At 42.2% G+C, this 25,970-nt stretch overlaps 1 protein-coding gene and 1 non-coding gene across 2 annotated transcripts; both read right to left on the reverse strand.

Annotated features, from left to right (window-relative positions):
* Positions 1-8,876: 8,876 nt before the first annotated feature.
* Positions 8,877-11,972, reverse strand: LOC140236045 (soma ferritin-like). Its single transcript, XM_072316017.1, has 3 exons — positions 11,719-11,972; positions 10,140-10,412; positions 8,877-9,501 (listed from the first exon to the last, which is right to left on the reverse strand). Exons 1-3 carry the CDS (start codon positions 11,818-11,820, stop codon positions 9,361-9,363), a joined length of 516 nt encoding a protein of 171 aa, XP_072172118.1. The 5' UTR covers positions 11,821-11,972; the 3' UTR covers positions 8,877-9,360.
* A 12,255-nt stretch (positions 11,973-24,227) lies between these two features.
* Positions 24,228-24,299, reverse strand: Trnag-ucc (transfer RNA glycine (anticodon UCC)). The gene has a single exon. It is a non-coding gene; the product is annotated as a tRNA-Gly (tRNA).
* Positions 24,300-25,970: the final 1,671 nt, after the last annotated feature.

Genomic DNA, 25,970 nt, shown 5'->3' on the forward strand with positions numbered 1-25,970 from the left:
TAGCTGAGAAACTGTCTTCTTTAGGAGCAGATGGTGAATATTACAATGGACGATACACACACTCCACTGCACTCCGGGGATACGCAGATGAAATATAGAACTGTAAACGAACACGAAAGACGCTTGAGTTCCAGGAGGTTGAATTACGGCATCACACGCGTGCTTGCAGCACAATTACAAACACGTTTTACATGCGTATAATGGATGCAGAAGGACTCGCCCTAGAGACAGCCTGACCTGGACAAGACGACCCAGACTATGGACGAGTTGTTTGCAGTCTATATGATCGGATAGTCACTGTTACATGGATTTGTTTTTCTATCTTGTAAACACTAGGATATATTGTTTACAAGATGTTGTGAATATAATGTACCGGTATGGAAAGTATGGTTCTTCTTCTTCTTCTTCTTCTTCTTCTTCTTCTTCTTCTTCTTCTTCTTCTTCTTCTTCTTCTTCTTCTTCCTCTTTATCCTTCTTCTTCTTCTTCTTCTTCTTCTTCTTCTTCTTCCAGGTTAGCGACCATTTATAATCAACATGTTGCTTATTCTGTCACTTTATTCTGTTTTGCGAAGCTTTCATTGAAAAGTGTCCTTTGTTGAGAAATATGTGAGAAAAACGATGAAGTGATGGCGTGAGTAAAATAACGTTCCAGCGAAAGGAGGCAATAACTATTCACATGGTCATGAAAAATTGAACATTTATTCCCGTGAAATCAAAAGGAAAAATTTACTTTGTGCAGCGTTGTTTTTGTTGTCTTGCGTTTTATGATAATAATAATGATAATAATAAAAACATATTCCTGAGTCCGTGATGAAGACAGCTGCTAGCCTCTATAGGTCCCATGAGCTGTGGTGGATCCAGAGGGGTCGCACCGGGTGCACGTCCCCTTATTTTCTGTTAAAACAAGAGAAATAGAAAGAACAAAATGAGGGGGGGGGGGGGGGCATGTGCGCCCTCCCCCTCTTAATTTTGTATAAAGGCACCTCCCCTTTATAGAGTTTCTGGATCTGCCCCTTTAGCCTATAGGATTAAAGGAGCCCAGTGACAGATTATGGTGAATAGCAATAATTGTAGTAGGCCCGTTAGATGGTATATTACATCACCGCGAGGTATGCAGTAAATATAGTTTCGAAGAATTAAATTCAACATATAAAGCATGCACCCCTTTAATTTTCGATTGTTGTGTCAACCAATGAACCACGGAAATTGCACGGGAGCCTTTTTCCCCCTTTTTTGGCAAAAAAAAAAAAAAAAAAATGGCAAAAAGCTGCACAACTTATCACCGGGCGAGCCGACTTATAGACCTACAGCTCAACATGTGCATTATACAGGCCTATACGGTCAAAACGTGTAAAAGGCAAAAAATGTAAGTTCGTGCTTCAAAACCTAACGAGAAATATGTTCCTTAAACGCTTTCTAAATGAAAATTTAAGAGAAAACACTGTAGGCCTTTGGCTTTAGACACAGATTCTTGTTTTTATGAAGAAAACACGCACTCATGAGTAATGCATAGTCTGCATTCGGATCGATCAGACAAAGCTGGCTAAGGACAAGTTTATCTGACAGTAAAAAAAAAAAAAAAAAAAAAAAAAAAAGTGAGGTAAGTTGCCAGTATAGGCCTATTATACCTGAACTTTGCTCCCTGTAAGAAAAGAACGGTGTACATAGGCCTATTTCTACGTTTGTATGCCTTTGGCCACAGAATGAAAGACTGGCAAAATAAGTCCAGACGTACAAGTAAGATCTGTGAAAATATCAAAAGGGTAGACCATGCACTCCTACCAAGACAGATTATTATAATATGCGACAGCCTTTAGTATATCACGCATATTTATAATAGCAAACTGACTCTCAAAATTATGATAAAATATAAAATCCCGGAAATGGCCTCGACCAGCTAGATAGAGGAGCCACGAGCGTTGACTTTCCCTTTCATAATGTCACTGTGTATGCATATAAGTATTCTCTACACATTCAAGTGAAAATTATGTTTGTGTATGAATAATATTATTTTAGGATGATATCAACCGTATACTATATGCTCCGAACAGAAAACTACGTGGATGATGATTGGTCACTGTGATACAACAACACAGTACAGCTACGCACATTGAACGTTGTACAGTCACCTGGTAGCTGCACGTGACCCTCACTGTGCCATTACTTGAATCTCCTCCCTCTGGAAATCTCTGCACCCGTCACTTCAAAACATCGCGAACATCTGACTGGGCGCGTGACGAAGCGATTTCTGAGAGAGGCAAAACCACTGGACCGTTCTATATACAAACAATGACGTCATAGTACCGCATTCCTCATCTTATGAAAGCGGCACAACGTTTTTAACTGTTTTGTCTATTTTGTTTTGGGTTCTGTTACGATAATGAAACCCAAATACTCATAGTAGGGTCAACTGTATGCGGATTGAGTGACTGTATAACAGAATAGTAAGACCACGTTCAGTGAAGTTGGGGGAAAATCGGACAATAAAATTCATTCAAAAGACGGTGTTTTGAAGTTTTCTAATCAACATTATAGTTCTTCTGCAGCATTCACAAAAAGCGCTTGACTATATAACTTCTTTCAGAAATTAGATATGTTTACAATATATACGTAAATATACATTACACACTATCAAGAATGTATACTTTTCATGAAATTATATTTAAATTTTAGGGTGTATGCTTTTATATCGTTGTCCATGACAGTGTAACGTTACGAGCTAATGTAGTCTTATCGTCCAGCGATAGCGGCGCCGAAATTAAAGTTTCATAATTCACGGAATATCCTTCCGGTTTTCCTCAAACTTCAGTACCTTCCGGTTTTCCTCAAACATCAGTGATATATTATTACAGTGCATGTTCTACCAAATTTCCGAATTTATATCCCAATCCATGTAGAAAACCTTTAGGTTTCATCTCCTCTAATTCATTTATGTGTGTGTGTTTGTTTGTTTGTTTGTTTGTTTGTTTGTTTTGAATTACATAGGGCCTACGTCATACATGCGATGGTATACTCACTATTTCAGTACCGTAATGATGTGTAAAATATTTTCAGCTATATTTCATCGTACACTGTAAAAACATCGGTGCCGAGATTTAACACCCATAATCTAACACCGATCAAACTTCAATAGAGGACCACACCCACAGGTGTAGAAAATGTATTGTGACGGTGTTAAAAAGTGTTCGCCTGGCACTTCGTGGTGTTAATTTGACACTGTGGCTGGTGATATTTTTGACGCTGCGCTAGAGTTAATTCAATAATGACAACGCATGGTGTTGATTTGATATTGGTGATGTTAATTTGAATGGTATAACACCCGTCCAGCTTCAATAGGGGACCACACCAACTGGTGTTACTGTGGTGTAAATGTATTTACAGATTTTTTTTTTTTTTAAATCAAGTACTTTATCGGAAAATTCTTTATCGTCTTGTTGAAGTTCAAAATTAACAAGAAGTGCAGTAACTAAGAAACTATTCAAAAAACAATTTTGAATTTTGAAATGACACCCGGAGGTGTTAATCTAACACCATGAATGAGCACCGGAAATTTTACACCAGCTCGGTGTTTCATATTTAACACCGGACTTTTTGCAGTGTAATTACTCGATTTGTATAAACATAGGCCTACATTCAGAAAAAAAACAGTTTGCATCATATTATTATGTTCATTGTGTTAAAACATTGAAAATGATGCTGTAAAATGTCATTTGTATAACATGGAATCCCTAATAGAGATTAAAAATATTGCCCCATATCCTATCAGAAAAAGGCTGCTGAGTCCGCAAAGTCAGCGTGAAAGCTGTTAGATGAAGACTTTCCGGACGCCTGACAGGTGGTCTATACACATGTACTGAATTACAAATCAGCAGGAGAGTTAGAATCGATCCTATGCTGCCTTGTTATCAGTATATAGGATACATATAATACATACCCATATCTTAGGCCTATACATTAAAAGTGGTCTTTGGAAGTTTTAACGGTGGTGTATTCTTTGACCGAAAGATCGGTCTGTATCTGTCCGTCGGGGAATGTTCCGCGGAGACTGCGTCTGGCTTCACGGATCCCCTCCGTAGAAAACATGGAGGACAGCGTTAATGGCAAAATATAAAAGAGTCCTCCGGACAGACGGATCTTTCTGTCTAGTGTATTCTATGCTAGCCTGCGCAAAATTGTAGTCCCTTCTTCACAAAGATAAAGTATATCTTTATGTGAAAGTATATCTTTATGTGAAATTCTTTATTGTTGTTAAAACAAACTTAAAAGGAAAAAAATGAGATGAAACTTGGAAGTAGCATCAAACATATTGTTTGCGCCCCTCCGCCCCCCCCCCCCCCCTTTACTGAATTCCTGGATGAGCAGGATAAGCGAATTGGCCGGATATGGGAGACACAATGTTAATGCAAATACATGGCCGGATAATCGAGGTCGAACTGTTCTTGTATCCTGATATGTAGGTGGATGAAGTTTGCATGCATTGTACAGTATAGACAAAAGGCGTGTTATTTGTATTTAAACTAGTGGCAGAGGATAACAAAGGCGTGGCCCTCATCGGTTGGTTTCGTCATGGTCACTCACTCACTGGATCGGCACGACTCAAGTCTTTGGTTGCTTTTCACCCCCTGACCTCTTTCGTTCTCCTTCGAACTTCATCCACCTACACGCCCAAAGCTTCGATTGGACAAGAAATGAGGTAAAATAACAATAATAATAAATAAATAAAAAAATGTCGCGGTGCGTATAAAGGAAATGCAGTCTGAACATAGAATACAAAAAAAAAAAAATGATGCGGAGAGCGGGATGCCTATAATGTTAAGATCTCTTGTCTTACACACAAAGGGTGGTAATAGGCCTAAGGGAATTTATCCCTAGACCAGTAAAATGTGGATTCAGGCTGTAGAAACATGCAGTATGAATTTCGTGTGAAAGTAATACATGTACATCACGTAGTCAGAATTTTTCAAGTTTCGGTTGAATCCATGTGCCGTTATCGCTGGATATATTTCATTTAGGAAGCTCGACAACAATTAGAATTATGTCATACGAGCACATACAATCATAATGTAAACCAGACGGCTTCCCTTCCCCTCCCTCAAATATTCTAAAAACAATATTGATCAGATGTGCGCATTTTATTACCATGCATACCTGCAGTCATATCCTATTGCTATTACTACAGTATATTCGTACACACACACACACACACACACACACATTATGCATAGTGAAATGTGCAATGCAGTGTACTGTATAAAATACAACTTTCATTATCGAGCATGCACTCAGCTGAAGTGAGAGGTATCTACCAGCGCTCTATCAGAATACAAGAACAGTTCGACCTCGATTATCCGGCCATGTCGAGACCGGCGCTCATCCGGATAAGCGAATTGGCCGGATATGGGAGACACAATGTTAAAAATACTGTAGCTGCCGGCAAGCTGCCGTCCAAGCTGCCGTCCCAGTGCACTGGCAGCTAAGCAGGTAGCGTACCCCGTAACGGTGGTGTATTCTATGCTAGCCTGCGCAAAATTGTAGTCCCTTCTTCACAAAAATAAAGTATATCTTTATGTGAAAATCATATAACATGTTTTACCTCATTAGATATTGAGAAACCTATCATGCACATCTTATGAAATTAGTGAAATACATCCATGAAAGTCACTGGTTTTTTTTTTCTCAATTTTTGGATGAAAAAAAAAAGTCCTTCACTGCGTGAACGCGTCCGGATAATAATAGATTTCCGGATAAAAGGAGGCCGAATAATCGAGGTCGAACTGTACATGACATATTGTATTAATCAATACTGTCGGGAAAAGTTTCCGTGAATTTGACGACAGCTTTGATGTTAGCTGGTTGACGAAGACATGAATAGTATGTGATTAAAACGCCCCCTCTCTATCTGTATATTTGCGTATAGGCCTGAATATCATAATTCATACAATTCATTTTTGGTCAATTGTTTGATTATTTCTAGTTGTTGTTTTTTGTTGTTTTTTTTCCTTCGAGAAGCCAATACGTGAAACCCCATCTCAACATATACACTCATGAAAATGTGTTGTGGGCATGACGGTTCTCGAAGGAGATTTTGTGAATAGGCAGTAATACAGATTACAGCTGTGTATTTCAGGTGTAGCATAGGGATATGGATAATCTTAGCGCACTTTGAACCGCATTGTCGCATTGTCAGGCTACTCAGTTAACGAGAGCCTCGCAACCACACTCCTATCAGGTACCATATTCGAGAACTGAATCGCATCGCCATTCGTTCTTCCCAAGAACTGTAAGGAACTGGAATTCCCTGTCGTCAGAAATTGTTTCAGCGCCATCTGTGGGATCATTTCGAAACCGTCTAACGGTTGATCACAGTGGCTAGTTTTTTCGTCAAATTTTCTATTTCTATGTGCTTGTAAATATCTGTAAATAAGTATTGTATTATAATGTAAATAGCATCAGTCTGCAAGAATCTTCAGTCTATTGAAGGAGGCAAACTTAATCAGAAGAAGAAGAAGAAGAAGAAGAAGAAGAAGTAAGCAAATAATAGGCATTGTGTTATGTAAAGAAAATTCAAGAAAGGGTGTACTGCATTTTCATTTTTGCAGCATCATGGAAGAGCATACGGACTTGCCTCCTTCGGAAAGCAGGGGAATATTAACAAGAGACCCGCGGGTCTAGCGCTCACCTGAGTATCGCAAGTTCACCTTTCACGCAGTCACTAATCTAAATTATTCACAGCTTTACTAAAATTTGACCAGGCATTCTCAAGTAGAACATGAAAAATGTATAATAAGGGCCAACATTTTTAAAGATTCCTTAATTTGGGGGCATTGGGGCCCCCTGGGGCCCACTGGGTGGGGCATGGTGCCCACTTTGATAAATTGAGATCCTGACCCCCTAGGGATGCTACACGTACCTGCCAAGTTTGACGAAAATCCATCATTAGGTTTTCAGGAAGATGAAAATGTACAATTCAGGCCCCCATTTGGACCTTCCCAACCCCCCCCCCCCCCTGCCCCCAAGAGGGGCACCCCTGGATCTGCTATGAACAAACTTGAAACTACAGTCATTAATGTACTCACTCATAGTATTATCTTAGCTTATCTTAGAGAAGATTTTTAAAGATTCCTTCATTTTTTTTTGGGGGGGGGGGGGAGTTTGGGCCCCCCTGGGGGCTCCCTGGGTGGGGCATGGTGCCCATTTTAACAAAATGAAATCCTAACCCCCTAGGGATGCTACCTGCCAAGTTTGGTGAAAGTGGGTCATGGGGTTCTCAAGAAGAAGATGAAAATGTACAATTTAGGCCCCATTAGGACCCCTCCCCACCCCCTCCCCTGGGTCCCAAGGGGGGCACCCGTGATTCTGCCATGAACAAACTTGAAACTATAGTCATCAATGTACTAACTCATAGTATTAACTTAGCTCTATCACTTCCGGTTCGGGAGAAGAAGATTTTTACAGATTCCTTAATTTTGGGGGTTTGGGCCCCCCTGGGGGCCCCCTGGGTGGGGCATGGTGCCCATTTTAACAAATTGAGTTCCTAACCCCCTAGGGATGCTACCTGCCAAGTTTGATGAAAATCGGTCTTGGGGTTTTCAAGAAGATGATGAAAATGTAAAAAGTTTACGCACGACGCACGACGGACGGCGGACGAAGGGCAATCGCAATCCTGCTCACTTGAGCCTTTGGCTCAGGTGAGCTAAAAAGGGGAGGGAATGTGAACCTTCATTAAAAAAGAAAAAGAAAAAAGAAATTACATGTACATGGGAAACACTTTATCTGCGTTGATGTCGCGAGCCATGTTCGTCGTCACCATCGGTAGCGCCACCAAACGTCAAATTCTATGATTTGAACGAAGTTTCCATTTTCCCTCAAACAGAACTGATACATTGTATGTTCTAGCACACCTGTTCGCATTCCTCCCTTCACATACGTGTACACATTATAGTTGGGGTATTCATTTCCTTGTACAATTTGTAATAGTGTTGTTCGACATGTCGGGAGTCCTTCTACATACACGTAAGGTGTATAATGTACAAGATTCCCCATTTTTTTCATTACATGTGAATACATGCATGTGCTTGATCCACAGCTCTTGGCGTTTTTTTAGTACTGTCGGCAACACAACGGACATTCAGAGCAGAAAGTCACTGCCACAGATCACACTAATACACACAAGTGTACAACCACACATTCCATGATTAGTCGGGTACAGAGATGCAATCCCCCACTTACAGCAAGCATACACCACGTACAGGTGACACTACCATTTTTCACACACCTCAACATCTGCAGAAATTATTCACTGCGTAGGCTTTGGTGTGTGTGTGTGTGTGTGTGTGTGTGTGTGTGCGTGTTTCAAGTCATTCAATGAAATAAAGAAACTTACATACAATTTATATAAACATGCATTGGTACAGTGCACTCCCGTTATAATGAACATGGTTTTAACGAAATTGTGGTTACAACGAAATAAAAATTTAGGCTCCATCATTATCAGCTCAATGTTCTTTACTGTTTATTTGTTCGGTTATAACAAAATTTTGTGTACCAAAAGAAAACTGCTGGTCCCAAGCACTTCATTATAAGAAAAGTCCACTGTATGTGTAGGACTATGTGAAAGTAACAACATTAGTGCAACACATCAGTTCAATTTGTCCCTGCACTGTATAATTTCAGTCCTGACATAAAAGTAAAACCGAGATTGCTGGAACAGCAATCCACTAGTAGTGATACCCAATGTCTTCAATACACATGCACAAATAATCCTTGCATTGATTAGCATCATACACCAAACGTTTTCACATATATATACAAGTAATGCATAGTCTTTACCTACACATGACATCTCACAACAAAGCAAACAACAGAAACCAGTAGCATTCAGTTTTGCTTATTTTTTTTATTCACTCTTTCCACCACCCTATTGAGTTGTTGAATAGGATGTCATAAACTTATGAAGAATGATTTTTTTCATTTTCCCACTTTTTTTTTTTTTGCACCAAAAGTACACCAGATCATGTAGTACATCGAATGAAAGCATAACTGTTTGTTTTTTTTGTTTTTTATATGAAAAAAAAAAAAACTTTACTGCAATTAAGCTTATCACTAAATGCATTATTTTCATCACATCTGAAGGAATTTCTTTTGGGTTTCTGTTCCAGATTCTCAAATCCATATGATGAAAGGAGAATGCTTCTCCTTCGAAAGCTGACAGCCAAATGAAATTGTCAACACTGGCAATTATTGCAATGCGTGAGATTCAGTTGTTTGGTGATGCTAGACATTTAAGTGGTGCACTTGTAGGTTGGCGATAATATAGTCTCGCTGATAGATCTGGCGCTGACGAGGCGGCAGTTGGCCAGCCTAGGATTCGAAGTGCTCCTTGTCGAACATGTACTCCCCGAGGCCGGGGCCGACACGCTTGAGGTTGGTGATGTAGCCAGCCAGCTCCTTGATGGCTTCCACCTGCTCCGTCAGGTAGTGGGTCTCGATGAAGTCTGCCATCTGTTAGCCAATGGGAAGATAAAGATGACCATGTGATTAGAATGTTTGAAAAAATGTCTAATGGAGAGCAATAACACACCTCAGAGCATTTGCACATCACCAGCTGCAGCAGCCTTTGTATCAAAACAACTCCAAGACTTTGCAAACTTGAAATCTAGAAAGATTATTGTGAGCACAACATGTGAAAGACACAACAGTCAAAGATACGACTTTTCATTGGCCACTTTTCACGTTACTACTTGTATGAGTACCGGTAATCAATCTGTTGCCTTTTAGCTAATTTTTTTTCCCTTCAGAAATGTGAAATAAATATCCTTTCGGTATGAATGAGTATCTGAACTTGAGAAGCAGAATTGAAGGTGCAGTAAAAGCTTCTCAAAAAGAGATAAGATGCAGCAAAACCTCTCATAACAAGTAAACTTTGCTAGGCTCAATTCTTCACATATTTATTTGGCTTTGACTCTGAATACAGTGAGAACCCAAATAAATTGTCATAGTTTCTACTTAAATGCAAGTCCTGAACAAGACAAAGCTCTCTGAGGAAAATAGTAGGTGAGTATGGCAAAGGTGTTGATTTTTCATGGAGGGCTATCCCGGTGGGTGACGGGGGTTGGGGCAACTTAGGGGTTCACTCTCACCTGAGCGTCTCCGTGCTTGGAAGCCACCCCATGCAGCTCCAGCAGGGACTGGTTGACGCGCTTCTCCAGCTCCAGTGCTGCGGTGATGGCCTCGAGGCCACTGCCCCACTCGGTGCATTCCGGCGCTTTGATGTCCTTCAGCATGATGCGGCCGCCGCGCTGGTTCTGGAACTTCATGAGCTTTTCGGCGTGCTCGCGCTCCTCATCCGATGCCTTCTTGAAGTACTTGTGGAAGCCCTTCAGGTCCACATCGTCCCGGTCAAAGTGGTAGGCCTACAAGAGTTTAGAAGGAACACAATATTATCATTTCACATTGTCAGAGAGAAAACTATTTACAGATCAAGATTGCATTTACTTTTACTGTGGTGAGTACAAACTTCATCTGTATTCTAGGGCTAAGAAGAGCTTCTCCGCAATCAAATATCCCTTCTCCACTTAGCTTTTCTTTTTCTTCTCTTTTAATATAATCAAGGTTTAACCTCAACTCATAAGCCCATTGCCATACAACTTGTATCCCTCAATCTATCTCCTTTGACAAACTGTATTACATTATCAAACTAATTCTAACATTTTGTTGAACACCCCCCCCCCCCCCCCCATTCACAACTTATTATCATGAAACTAGATCTCAGGATCTGGCAAGCCACACAATCAATGAGAAGTGCAAAGCTGGACTTTGACCCCTAAAAGGATATCCACCTCTTCCGAAAATACTGTGATAAATGACCAACGGAAAGTTTCTGTACCAGTCTGAGTCAGTGCCTCCATCCTGTGACTTCCCATTACACAGTTTTATATCACACACACACACACACACACATACTATACTGACACACAGGGGTGCAGGCAGATAGACAAACAGAACAGTCAACATTTGCATGTCTGACAACTATGCACTAACAAGGCAGAACTAAAACAGAACTGACAGTGTCTGTTCTAAAACTATGTAAATGCCAATTTTGCCACCAACACAGTACAGAACACACCACACTACACATGGCCTGGACGCACATGGCAGTGCTTGCCGCGGCCACGATCCCTCTGCCAACCTTAACAAAAGGAGTTGCACTCTACGTGCTGTATGAAACAAGTCATTTCATAAATCATTGATTCTACTGTGAAACATTTACTTGGGAACCATTACTCAAATCATCACACCACCCACTAACAGTTACACGGACAATAATATTTTTACAGTCCAAATGTTAAACTCATGCACTAAATTTCCTCACTCAAAATCCGAGGTCGCTACTCGAAGCACAAACACAAGACAATGAAGACAGACTTGTAATTTTCATACATCACAAACGACAAAGGTTCTTACTGTTAGATATTCTACTTCGGTCGTTTGCAAAAATTAATCCAACTACAAAATTACCTTCAGATTCCTCTCACGTTACACGCAATCCTTTCATGCTTGGGCAGTTTGTCTAACACAATTTAAGTACTAGTAGACATCTATGCAATCAATTCCGTTGCAGTAAATCATAATTTGGAAACAGTAAACCACAAACTCGTATCGCGCAACTTGCATTTATTGTGTGTACGCCGCCCAGAGACATCACGGACGGTGACTTACCATGGACAAGTAGGTGTACGAAGCATACAACTCGAGGTTGATCTGCTTGTTCACTCCAGCCTCGGACTCCTCGTGGTAGTTCTGACGCACCATTGAAGCCATGTTTGTAGATGTTGGTGATGCTTTCTCTCAGATCTTAGATGTAAGAAGAAGATTGAAATTTTCAGCGATTTTTCGGGCACAAGATCAACCTGGTTTCGTCACTGCGAAAGCGCAAGAGATCTCGATTCCACACGATATTATGACGCAGAATGAGCGCGCAGTGGTTTATATAGGGATCGGTGGCTCTTCCTTTTTACACACTTACACCCTTTGAAAAAAAAAAGAGCAGCAAACTGCGAACAATATGAACAGAACAAGCCTACAATATGAACAGAACAAGCCTCCAATCTGAATCTTACCAAACTGGAAATAACAGTGTTACAATGAAACGTTGCGTGCTCGATTTTGGAATGATTGAGCAAATATTTTGCTGAGGGCAAGGTCGACGAAGCTCGCCTATCGAGAACTTTCTTTAAACTGTTAAAGTTGTGAAAGAGCAGGGTGCATCATAACTATACTGGTACCCCACAAGATCAGGTGAAAATACTACCACTATCAAGTGCGATTTAGGGGTGTCAATCTTTTACCAGCTGTCTTGTCGTTTTGTAACAACGTTATCAATTAATTATACTCTATACCTCGTCAGCCTATACTACAAAAATTGCAAGAAAGAAGTGTGTATGTGTGTGTGTGTGTGTGTGTGTGTGTGCGAATGTTTTAGTACTGTGAAATTATAGAAATAAAAAAAGTGCCTGTGTGTGTTTCAGAAAACGTATAGTTAAACTCGAGAAAAAAAAAAACAAACAAACATGGGCGTTGTTTTCTGAAAGGCACTGAAAATTCTAAGCAGAACATTACTCTACAGCCTTGGATTTACGTAGTGCGGGTACCCTTTACTGCATTATTTGAGTCTTTTTCACCCGGATCAGCTGATATCCGGATGTAAAGGACTAACTAGTATAGCTGTTGGAAACAGAAAGAAAAATATTTTGGTTGTAAATCAAGCGACAGCAGTCTTTATCATACCCTGTCCTTTGTGAAGAAATAAGACATATTAATAATATGACGTGACAGCGAGTGCTGATAAGGCCATCAGGCTGAATTTCTGGGAAGGTTTGTTTGTTTGTTTGTTTGTTTGTTTTTACTGGACAGAAGATATCACCTTTCTAACTGTCATCATCGATTTGACACTTCAATTTTTCTCGCTCTTCACATCTGAAACAAAAACCACCGTCCCACCACCACAACAATAACGATAACATGCCTCCTGAGACAGATATTCCTCTAATCTTGCAATACAGAATGTGGTATCACTTTAGTATTTTACTATGATGAATTCACAGCCGGGAATTCATCGATCTAAAGTCTTTTTTTTTTTTTATTAGATATAACTCTACAACCGAAATTATGAATGAAATGCCACCACGCATGGTCCAAATTGGAGATATGTTTTATTCTACTCGATGAAGAGTATAAATTATGGTGAAAAATACGGTGACTCATGGGTGAAAAGGCAGCGGAATCGGAACAAAAATCGACAACTATAATTGTGAACAGGGAGGTTTGACCTACGGTGGTCAAGAACAAAATGTGACATAATATCTCGATGCTGGATTTGTAATCTTCAGCTGCGATTTCATACCATATCGTTCTGTGTTTAGGTGACGTTCAAGCGCAAAGAAATGGCGAAGAGATTCACATATCATTATAAAAGTGTATCAGGACAAGTAATCATTACTCCCTCAGGGAAAATACCCCTCCCCGTCTCTATAAGCACCGGTTAGTGATAGGGTTGAAGTAAAGATTAGGGCAAGGGAGAAGTCTAGAATTAGAATTTGGGTTAGGGTCAGAATTGGGTTCAGGATTAGGATTAACCAAAACTATAAACCATCCCCTTAATCAGTATACATAATGTATCAACATCCGGCTGCCGTGAGAGTCTATTAACCCGGGTCTGTAAAATAATCTTGTTGCCCTTTGGTAAAGAATATTCCAGAGAGAAGTGTGTTTGTGGAATATATGAGTTGACATTTTAGAACAGGCATTTAGAGTATCATGTGGATGGTTTTCTGCCATGCTGCTGTAGTAGGAGAAGGATTTGAGCCAATGTCAATATCAATTTTGTCCAAAGGAGTGTATGACCCAAAGGTCCGTAATGTGCCATGACGATGAATACTTACTTGAATTGACAGTGTTTTTGTTTGTCATTTTGCCCTCTGCTATACTGCACCAATATGAGCCAAAGGGACTTAATTTCATATGATTCTTTTATAAGTGAGAAACATATTTTTTTCAGTCTCTCCCTCTCTCCCTTCCTCCCTCTCTCTCTCTCTCTCTCTCTCTCTCTATATATATATATATATATATGTATTATCGGTTTTTGCGAACAAACTCATCATATATATCTATATATATATTGTAACGACAGCCCACACCACGCGGCACTTCCCCGTACTTCACCAGTCAGAACATGCACAGCCACGCCGTCCACAAGCATTCATGGGACTGACACACAAATATTCTTGAATTCAGATCAATTTAACGTCAATATCTCAATTCTTTATTGATCAACAGTCTCACATGTCACCAAATAATCAAATAATCACAATCGACTTGTCATACAAACCAGATTCGCGTAGATTTATCCCGATTATCACAGCTCAATCTCTGCCTCGATTGCCTGTCCTAGTTTGTCACCAAGCCGCTCTCCTAACGTAGGCGGCAGCAAACTACCAACCCGTTACACTACCCCCCTCTTAAGAACAAACTCGTCCTCGAGTGCACTATTCCAAAAAACAAAACAAAACAACAACAACGACTGATGTCCCTTCTTATTGTTTCAGTACGCCTTCTTTACCGACAACCTCTGGTTATTTTCTTCTTTAACCTTAACTTCAACTTTGAACAAACAACTTGTATTTAATACAACACATACTTCCGCAACTGTTGTTTAACTAAAGTAACACAAACAACTCTGGAAACGTTAATCAAATCTTCGCGGTAGCTCAAATCACTAGTCCCATTCTTCAGTTTCGAGTCTGTACACCCTTCCATCTGGATAAACCACAGTCTCAGTTGTGCGACGGTAATGCTCTCCCACAGACTCCCTTTGGCGTCTCCCCCTCAAACCCTGCTTCTCCTTGTCAGCCTTTGCTTGTATCACCACCGAGCGTACGCTGGGCTCTGGCGATCCTGCGTAGATCGATAACGGTGTCTCTGCCCGGGTCTCCCATGGGGACAGCTCTCGTTGGGTTTTTCGTCCTTCTCCCTTGCTAGAGGATCCCGGGTCAGGAGTTTGGGACTTTGGCCTTTTCGAAGAACCACTGCTCAGCCGTCGCGACTGCTCTCCCGCTGTGGCGTTTGCCGATCTCTCTTTCGTTGGTCTCTCCAACGGCGTTCTAGACCTTGACCTTTTTGCGTCACCGCGATGCATCTTACTATGATGCCGCTCAAGGTCGTATCTCCGATTTGTGCTGTAGGAGCACAGCCGACACTTATGACTACGTTCAGGGTGATCCCTGCGAGAATGATCCTTTAGATCTCTCACGTTGCCGAACTGTTGATGGCACTGAGTGCATCTCATCCATACGTCTATCTTCTTATCAGCTTCATTCGGCATGGTAGCTTCTCGGCCTCCTGTAGAAAAGTGTTAAAACAGCAAAAATGAAGTGACATGATGAGCATAATGGAAAAAATACGTTCTTGCTTTTTTTATGAGATAAAGTAACTCGGAGGACGTCGGATACGTTTACTACGCCGGGGAAGTAATTCATCATCTGTGCGTTGCGGTTTGGCCATGGCAGTGTGAGATTCTCTAATGTTCTTAGAATTGGAACGAGCCACCACTTCCGCGTACGGTCTTTTTGGACTCCCGGTCAATGACTGGTTCTCCTGGTTGAACTGCCGAGATATATCATTATCCTCATTGGCAGTCGATGTGGTTGTGTCTTCTGTCATTGTCTCACTAGCTCCACTCAGAGTTCCGCTGCATTCCTCTGTTTGGTTGCCCTGGCTGAACTGCCGAGATGTACCATCATCTTCATTGGCAGTAAATGTAGTCTCATCTTGAGCCGCATCTCTCACGATTTCCGTTGTGCTGTTATGGTTCTCAGTTTTCTTAGAGATCCAGTCAGGCGGTTGGGAGCCATGAAAGGGCTTTAGTCTGTTGAAGTGGACCACTCTGGGCTTCGACCTGGGACCCTCTTGTATGCGATATACGGCGTCACATAGTACGTTGACAATGTAAAATGGGCCATGCCAACTCTTCTGTAGTTTTGGCGACATTCCTTTCTTCCGTCGTTTGGTGTGCAGCCATACAGCATCACCTACTTTGTGGGTCTTGCCAGTTACATGTGCATCATAGCCACGCTTGTTCTTTTCAGCACCTCCTTTCAAATGACTCCGCGTGAGTTCATGAGTATATGCCATGTGGTCGAGTAGACGTTCGGTATACTCTGGATAGGTGGCTTCATCAGGAGTGGCTGTACGGCCCATCAGCAAATCCAAAGGGAGCAGCACTTGCCTGCCCATCATCAGTTCACAGGGTGGGTATCCGGTTGACTCATGTAGTGAAGAACGGTAAGCCATCAATACGAATGGAAGGCATTCATCCCAGTCACGCTGGTTATCAGCAACTGTTTTTGCCAGGAGGTCCTCAAGTGTTCGGTTGAAGCGCTCCACCATTCCATCACTTTGGGGATGGAATGGGGTCGTCCTCGTCTTTGAGGAACCCATGACTTTGCACATGCTCTGGAACAGTGCAGCCTCAAAATTTCTGCCCTGGTCAGTGTGCACTTGAAGGGGGACCCCATACCTGCACACAAATTCCTCCACGAATACCCTTGCGACTGTCATAGCTTCCTGATTTGGAAGGGCATAGGCCTCCACCCATTTCGTGAAATAGTCCGCCACGACTAACACGTACTTATTGCCCCGAGATGATTCCGGTAGGGGACCCATGACATCAAGGGCGACCCGTTCCATGGGAGCGCCGACATTGTAAATCTGAAGTGGTGCCCTAGGGTGCTTGGGGGGATTCTTTCTCGCTTCACAAACAACACATAGACGGCACCACAGTTCCACATCACTCTGCATGTGTGGCCAATAACATCGTCGTCTAATTCTATCCAAAGTCCTCTTTGCCCCCATGTGAGCAGCAAACTTGGTATCATGTGCTTCCTGAAACACCTTCTTGCGCAGAGCCTCGGGCAAGATCAGTTGGAAGAGTGTTTCTCTGCCACTGTCCGATTCCCAGCGGCGGTAGAGGACACCCATTCTCCCTTCAATTCTATTCCACTGACTCCAGAGGGACTTCACCCTGGGACTATGGCACGCCACATCATTCCATGAGGGACGTCTTCCGTCTTCTTTCCACTTCAACACAATTCTCAGCTCAGGGTCCTGACTCTGTGTAGTTCTGAGATATGAAGGTGTCCACTCTTGCTCCTCTTCCTCTAGCGCCTTGGCTGGACTGATGTCTACCTCTTCTCCTCCCACCGCTTCGCAATCGATGGCAGCAACACGGACCCTGTCATTGACTACACTCCGGTCTTCTGTATTCATACCAACTGATACGAAGGAGGTCTGGGCCACATCTTTCTCCTCAAGGCGCTGACAGCCTGCACAATCACCGCAAGGTCTTCTAGAAAGACTGTCGGCATTGCAATGGACCTGACCAGCTCTGTGTTCAATTACGAAGTCATAGGTTCCCAAAATTTCCAACCATCGTGCAACTTGGCCTTCGGGGTTTCGAAAGTTAGTCAGCCATCGGAGTGCTCCATGATCAGACCGAATGGTGAATTTCCGCCCATAGAGGTAATGATGAAAATGCTTGACACCACTCACTACCGCCAGCAGTTCTTTGCGAGTAACACAATATCGCCTCTCCACCTTAGTCATTGATTTACTGTAGTAGGCTATGACTCGTTCCTCTCCTCCTTGCACTTGTGAGAGAACTGCTCCAAGGCCATTGGCACTGGCGTCAGTGTCTAGGACAAATGGATCATCCACTGTAGGGTAGGACAGTATGGGGGCACTTGTCAGTACGTGTTTCAATCTTGCGAAGGATTCCTCGCACTCCTCAGTCCAAACGAAGGACTTGTCTTTCTCTGTTAGTCGGTGGAGAGGACGAGCAATGTCTCCAAAACCCTTCACAAACTTCCTGTAATATGAACACAGACCTAGGAAACATCTGACATCATGTACACTCTTGGGAGTAGGCCACCTGGCGACAGAGTCGACTTTGGCAGGGTCTGTTGCCACACCATCTGCTGAGACTACATGGCCCAAGAAAGGGACCTGTTTTTGTAGGAGGATGCACTTCGTTGGGTTGAGTTTCAAACCGGCGTGGTGGAGTCTTTCGAAAATCGTGTCGAGTCTGCTGAGCTGGTCAGCAATGCTTGTGCTGTACACTATCACATCGTCAAGGTACACCAGGCAAATTTTTCCTATCTGATCATCCAGTACTTTGGTCATCAAACGCTCGAAGGTGGCCGGCGCATTGCACAGTCCGAATGGCATCACTCGAAATTGATAGAGACCATATGCTGTAGTAAATGCAGTCTTTTCACGATCTTTTGCTGTCATCTCTACCTGCCAGTATCCACTTTGCAAGTCAAGAGTTGAAAACCACTTGGACCCGGACAACCTATCCAATGAGTCATCAATACGTGGAAGGGGAAAGGCATCTTTTGTTGTCACTGCATTTAATTTCCTGAAGTCCACACAGAACCTGGTAGAACCGTCTTTCTTTTTCACCAACACTATTGGTGAGGCCCATGGGCTCTCCGACGGCTCAATGACACCACGTCCTGTCATGTCTTCGATCTGCCTTGACTCCTCCTCGCGCTGGTGTACTGGAAGCCTTCTTGCTCGTTGACGAATAGGCGGAGAAGGTCCAGTGTCGATTTGATGCTGAACCACGTTCGTTCTTCCAAGATCACTTTTGGAACTAGAAAACACATCTGCATGCTTATTCAGTAATTCCGCGAGTAAGTGCTTCTCCTCTTGATTGAGATGTGTGATAGTCTTGTTCCACACGTCCTCCAGATGCCTAGGTACTTTGAATCCTTCTTTCTCGACGTGACTCCCGACGCTACTTCCTTCATCTGACTCATCCCTGCACAATTGGACATCGCCAACTCCTTCACATTTTCCTAGCTTCATCCCTTTGTAAAGTTTCACTGAACTTCTAGACAAATTCAGCAGACGGACAGGAAAGTCTCTACCAGCTGATTTTGCAACAACTGGATCGACTACAAGTTTGCCTTCACCCTTCCATGTGTTAGACGGTTCTAACATGAGGTTTGTGTCAGGCAACTCACTTTCCATCTCTCCTTTGACAACCATTGCGCTCAGTGGAGGCAATATCACAGTTTCGCTCAGATTCACTCTGCAACAAAGGGGGAAAGATGGCAATCCCTGACATCGCACAAAGTGCCCGTTCACTACCATTCCGGTCCTGGAGAAGTCAATTTGGCACTTCCACTTCTCGAGGAAATCGCATCCAAGTATCCCTTCTGTGGTAACATCAGCAAACCATACTATCTGTTTGTCCACTGTATCTCCGATGCAAACTTCAAGCTCTCCCTGCCCTCTGAAGGGTACAACATGTCCATCAGCTGCCGTCATTTCGATGCCAACATCGGTCATGAGCTTGTGACCATTCATCTTATCAATGAAACGACTATTGACAACCGTTACAGATGCTCCACTATCTACTAGCATCGTTATCTGACATCCGCCAATCGTTGCTTGAACATAGAGGCCATTATCTTTGGTTGTTGATGTTCCCACAGTAAAATCTCGAACCTGCTCAGTTATGTTGGGTCCTTCCCTTTCCCCTACTAGCCCCTGACCCACAGGACTAGTACCACTTAGTTTTCCTGGTCGGGTTCCTGATTTGTCATTTTCTCTCCTTTGGATGGGCATTGCCGCCTGATGTGGCCCTCAACTCCACATGCCCAACATGTGATCGGTCTGTGGTCTGTGGAGCCCTCTTCTTTCTTCGCCGCCTGTCGGCGTCCTTGTTCATTGCTGTTTGGCTGCTGACTTGATTTTTTCTTTAAATCAGTGAGGTTCTCTCGAAGATCATGCATCATTTTGGTCAGCTGCTGCAAAACATCTTGTATGCCAGCATCCCGGACAATCGAAGGGCATTCCTCTTTGTGAATGGCCCTCATTACGTGACCCGGACCACTCCTCAACCTCTCAGCAACTTTCAGGTCATCCATCCGAGCGGCTACTTTTAAGGCGTCGTCGATCGTCTCGGGTTGTGCTTTGAGAACTTCAAACCTTACATCTGGGTCGGATAGGGCATCAACAAAACAATCCCTTGCAACAACTCTTTGAAGGCTCTCTTGTTCCTTCGGAAAAGCCTGTCTTGCTAGGCGCTTAATGCTGTGCGTCAGTTCCACTAAGGATTCTCCTTTCCTTTGGCGTCTGTTCTTAACCTGCAGGCGAAGCACTTCAAGCTGTTTGTCAGGATCAAACCGTGCTCTCAGGGCGGAGACCAGTTCCACAAAGTCATTGCGCTGAACATCAGAAAGTTCACTGAGAACGCTTTGGGCCTCACCCCTCAAACTAGCGGCCAGAAACAGGACCTTTTCTCGAGCATTCCATCCATTAATCTCGGCCGCCACTTCGAAATGATGGAGGTAAGATTCAAGTGGTTCCTGTCCAGTGAAATTGCCTGGCTTGTACACAGATCTGTTACAAGCACCAGCCGTTAGAGGTTTCTCAGGGAGGAAGGGTGTCCGTTCGTCTCGTGCATGTCCCATTGACATATTAATCCTTGGAGTCGACTCCCTTTCTTGCATCATGATGCCCCTATGACCGGAAGACGCAAAGCGTGAATTTCTCACCGGAGAAAGAGATGACGCACAGCGCGTCATGCATCCACGCTGGAAACAGGCTCCATCGTGAGTTAGGGCTTGTCCTTGTTCTTCTTGTGTAGCGTTGGGTTGTTCTCGCGAACCTAGCTGGGAGGGCAGATCGGGAATTAGATTTTGCTCGTCACTCTTGTGGAACGTAATATGCGTTGGATCGTGCGCATCGTTTTCATGAAGTGCACTGTGCGTCGAGTTTGAGGCATCGTGAGTGAGGAACGCCTTAAGCGTCGAGCTTTGCGCACCGTGCGTTGAGAACGCTTTCTCCATTGGTTTTTGCGTAGCGCTCTCGAGTAACGCATTGTGCGTTGGTCTTGGCGTGGCATTCTCGCGTAATATCTCGTTCGTTAGTCTAGGCGTAGCGCGTTTCCGGAGGAACGCATCGTGCGTTGGCCCTGGCGCAACACCCTCCAGTGACGCATCACGTATCGGTCTTCGCGCAACGCTCGCGAGCAACGCATCATGCGTCAGTCCTCGCGTAGCAGTCTCAGTTGACGTCCCGTGCGTCAGTCTTTGCGTAGGGATGTGGATGAACGCATCATGCGTTGGTCCTTGCGTAGCGGTCTCGTTTGATGTCTCGTGCGTCCGTCTTTGCGTAGGGATGTGGATGAACGCATCATGCGTTGGTCTTTGCGCAATGCTCGTGAGGAACGCATCATTCGCCGGTCCTTGCGTAGCGCTCTCGTTTGATGTCTCGTGCGTCCGTCTTTGCGTAGGGATGTGGATGAACGCATCATGCGTTGGTCTTTGCGCAATGCTCGTGAGGAACGCATCATTCGCCGGTCCTTGCGTAGCGCTCTCGTTTGATGTCTCGTGCGTCAGTCTTTGCGTAGGGATGTGGATGAACGCATCATGCGTTGGTCTTTGCGCAATGCTCGTGAGGAACGCATCATTCGCCGGTCCTTGCGTAGCGCTCTCGTTTGATGTCTCGTGCGTCCGTCTTTGCGTAGGGATGTGGATGAACGCATCATGCGTTGGTCTTTGCGCAATGCTCGTGAGGAACGCATCATTCGCCGGTCCTTGCATAGCGCTCTCGTTTGATGTCTCTGGCGTCCGTCTTTGCGTAGGGATGTGGATGAACGCATCATGCGTTGGTCTTTGCGCAATGCTCGTGAGGAACGCATCATTCGCCGGTCCTTTCATAGCGGTCTCGTTTGATGTCTCGTGCGTCCGTCTTTGCGTAGGGATGTGAATGAACGCATCATGCATTGGTCTTGGTGTAGCGTTCTTCTGGATGAACGCAGCGTGCGTGGATCTTCCCGTAGCGCTCTCGAGAAATGCATCGTGCGTCGGCCTAGGCGTATGGTTCGGGATAAATACATTGTGCGGAGGTCTTCGTGTGCGCTGTTCAAATGTAGGGATGATCTCCTCGTGCGCATATGTATGTGCACGCATACCGACTGGCTCCTGTGCTTGTGTTGTCTCCCTCTCGTGCGTCCCAATGCTTCCTTTCGCATCAGCACTGGTGAACGAATTCTGCCTTGAAAATCCCTCGCCATGCTCAACCTTGTTCAACATTGTGCTTGGAGGTAGCATGTCAAGCGAGTACCGATATTCTCCAGGCCTATAAATGCGAGGATTTGGGCTAGTGGGTAGTCCATTCCTTTCATTCACATATGGGATGCTCATGCTTATGTATTCATCCACGGTAATTAGTGACTCATCATCGATATCACTGTAATGATTCACAACTTGAGCAGCCATATCCCCTGCCAATTGAGTCAAACAATCCCCTTCTTCTATATCTATGGCAACATATTCCAAACGGCCTAACGGAGAAGCCATTGTGGGCTAGTTATGTACCTGGGTTCAATCGAGCTCGTTACCAATCAAAACTCAATTCCGCAGCTGCCACCAATGTAACGACAGCCCACACCACGCGGCACTTCCCCGTACTTCACCAGTCAGAACATGCACAGCCACGCCGTCCACAAGCATTCATGGGACTGACACACAAATATTCTTGAATTCAGATCAATTTAACGTCAATATCTCAATTCTTTATTGATCAACAGTCTCACATGTCACCAAATAATCAAATAATCACAATCGACTTGTCATACAAACCAGATTCGCGTAGATTTATCCCGATTATCACAGCTCAATCTCTGCCTCGATTGCCTGTCCTAGTTTGTCACCAAGCCGCTCTCCTAACGTAGGCGGCAGCAAACTACCAACCCGTTACAATATATATATATATATATATATATATATATATATATGTATATCCCCCCCTCTCTCTCTCTATTACACGGCCTGCCTATATCTACCTATTATTTTGTATCGGATTATCTATCTATTCACCCCTCTATCTATCCCTCTCTTTCCCAACATAATAGTTATATACATACCTATATAAATGAAATAGAATACTGATAAACATAGAAATATATATATGATGAGTTTGTTCGCAAAAACCGATAAGTCCATATTTGCCAAATGGAGATATTTGCGATTAAAGGTCAAGAAAAATAAAGAGAATAATAAGAAAATTTTTGCTTCTTTTGACCATAACTTCAAAAATGTACCTTTATAATAGTGACCAATATATCATTTAAAAATGTATTATTTTGTACTTAATGACAGAGACTTTACTTCAAAATCTTCAAAAATGGACTTATCGGTTTTTGCGAACAAACTCTTCATATATATATATATATATATATATATATATATAAGATGAAGAAGTAGAGTGGTAATGCATTTTGACAGTCCAACAGTGCTATTTATTCAGACCAAATTTTCGACGAATACATTCATCTTCCTCAGGGTCGACAAATGAAGAAAGACGAATGTATTCGTCGAAAATTTGGTCTGAATAGATAGCACTGTTGGACTGTCAAAATCCATTACCACTCTACTTCTTCATCTTTTCTATACTGGTACCAACACGCGGACTATATATAATATATATATATATACATATTTATATATATACTGAAAGAAATTAGACTGAGGCGGACGTTGCTCTCGATCTTGAGTCTCCCTTTTATTCAGTCAAGCTTTCGGCCAGTCATCAGGCCTTCCTCAGGATCTACCAACAGAATAGTTATTATCTGAATAACCTGATGTGTCATAATATATAATGCAAATTCAACCAATCTTCTGCATTATTTCCTTTATATACACAAATAATCATTCAATTCATCTCATCATCAAAATAACATCATATATCCAAAAAAATATATATTAATAGATTCTTATATCAAGCTGCTGACATATAATAACCATATTTTCTCATAATTCTAAGCATAATAATTACAAACAAAATCATATACATATATCATGTTCATAATGTTATGTCTATTTGCATTGGGTATATGATATGATTATATTTGATTGTATATGCAAAATAAGAGGTAATATGATTGAATGTTAATTATTGTATTCTTTGGACAGAAGATGAGCACACGGTGCTGTGATGGAGGACATGAGGCACCGCTCACGTTTGGGAAGGGAACTATCTCTCGCACTATATATATATGAGATATGAGAAAGGGAGGAGAAATCGGTGCGTAGCTTTGACATCGTTATTCCTCTTACTGTTCCTCCTATTTGGAAAACCGCAAGAGTTGAAAAATTGGTCTCCGCCGGGAATCGAACCCGGGTCTTTGGCATGGAACGCCAACGCCTTAACCGCTCGGCCACGGAGACGTCATAGCGATTCAGGCAGACCCAAGCTCGAATACCCGACGGACCAACCCTTCAACTCTTTAGCATATATATATATATATATATATATATATATATACATATATATATATATATATGAAGAGTTTGTTTGCAAAAACCGATAAGTCCATATTTGCCAAACGGAGATATTTGCGATTAAAGGTCAAGAAAAATAAAGAGAATAATAAGAAAATGTTTGCTTCTTTTAACCATAACTTCAAAAATGTACCTTTATATGTAGTGACCAATATATCATTTAAAAGGTATTATTTTGTACTTTATGACAGATATCGTACTTCAAAATCTTCAAAAATGGACTTATCGGTTTTTGCAAACAAACTCTTCATATATATATATATATATATATATATATATAAACATAATAAAACATATAAATATACAAATATAGAAACATACAATGTAATTATATCATATCTTCCTCCAGATATTCTTCCATATCTCTTCCATCTTTTTTCTCTTTCTCGAATTTTCTCCATACACTCTAAGGTCTTATACATACTTTACAAAAACACACAAACAAATGCACAAATGCACACACACCCACACATAAACACATGCACACTTGAAGCAAAGGGCCTACTTCTCTGACAATACAACAGAAATTACAAGACATTAATTGAACTTGTTGATGTATTGTGAAAAAAAAAAGCATTACCAAACTTTTATTACCACCATGGTCTCTCAATCATTTTCTTTATCATATTAATAAATACATAATCTATCACAATCAAATTATCTTGTTCTTTGAGGGCTTTAACAACGTACAAAACAACAAAACAATAAAATGTCTGGACATGGTAAAACATGTATCTCACTTCAACACATACAAGAGTTGGTCATTTGAACACATACTGTACAAAGCACAAAATATACATCATAATCATGAATTTCAATGCAATTCAACGCATCGAGATCAACATTTCCACTGGACAATAGGGTTCAACGAATACCGTACTTCCCTCCCCCAATTTGCATAAATGAGGGGTCAACAAAAAAAGAGTTTCAAACACAGAACTGACTCTCTTGAGATGTATTATCTCTTGTCTGAAAACATTTCAATAAATAAGATCTAATTGCTATATACATACACCATATACACTCTTGTACCTTCCGCAGTCAACCACCAGTGGCCACCAGTTGTTACTATTCACTGTATGGTTTTCTCTTTCTCTTCTTTTTTTTTTTTGGACCCACAAGAGTAGCTGTAAGTTTTCACGAAGCTCTCTCCGGGACTACGAACTATGATAATCCTTAACCCCATGGACTCCTGTCAGAAACAGTCACTAAGTCTTCATTATAGGAGTCGGGAGAGTTAAAGTCTGCCTCTGCATGCTTGTTACTTGAATTACTGGCATCATATCTACTGTTCAACACTTTTAAGTTTGCATAGACAAGTCTGTGATTCATTTTTTAAAACCAGTGGTAATGCAGATAATTTCAGAGTATAGAGGGTAATCCTTTTCAGTAGAGTGAAATAAAAATAGACAAGATCAAGTGGATTTGACAACGGGAAGAAAATCAGCTTATGGCGAATATTCTGCACTGTAGCAACATAATTTTTATGTAATGTTCTCGTTTTGAATCTCGCCCACTGCAGACTCGCAGAAGAGAAGAGTACATGTGATCGGTTTT

This window comes from Diadema setosum, chromosome 12 (assembly GCF_964275005.1).
Source record: "Diadema setosum chromosome 12, eeDiaSeto1, whole genome shotgun sequence".
NCBI lineage: Eukaryota > Metazoa > Echinodermata > Echinoidea > Diadematoida > Diadematidae > Diadema > Diadema setosum.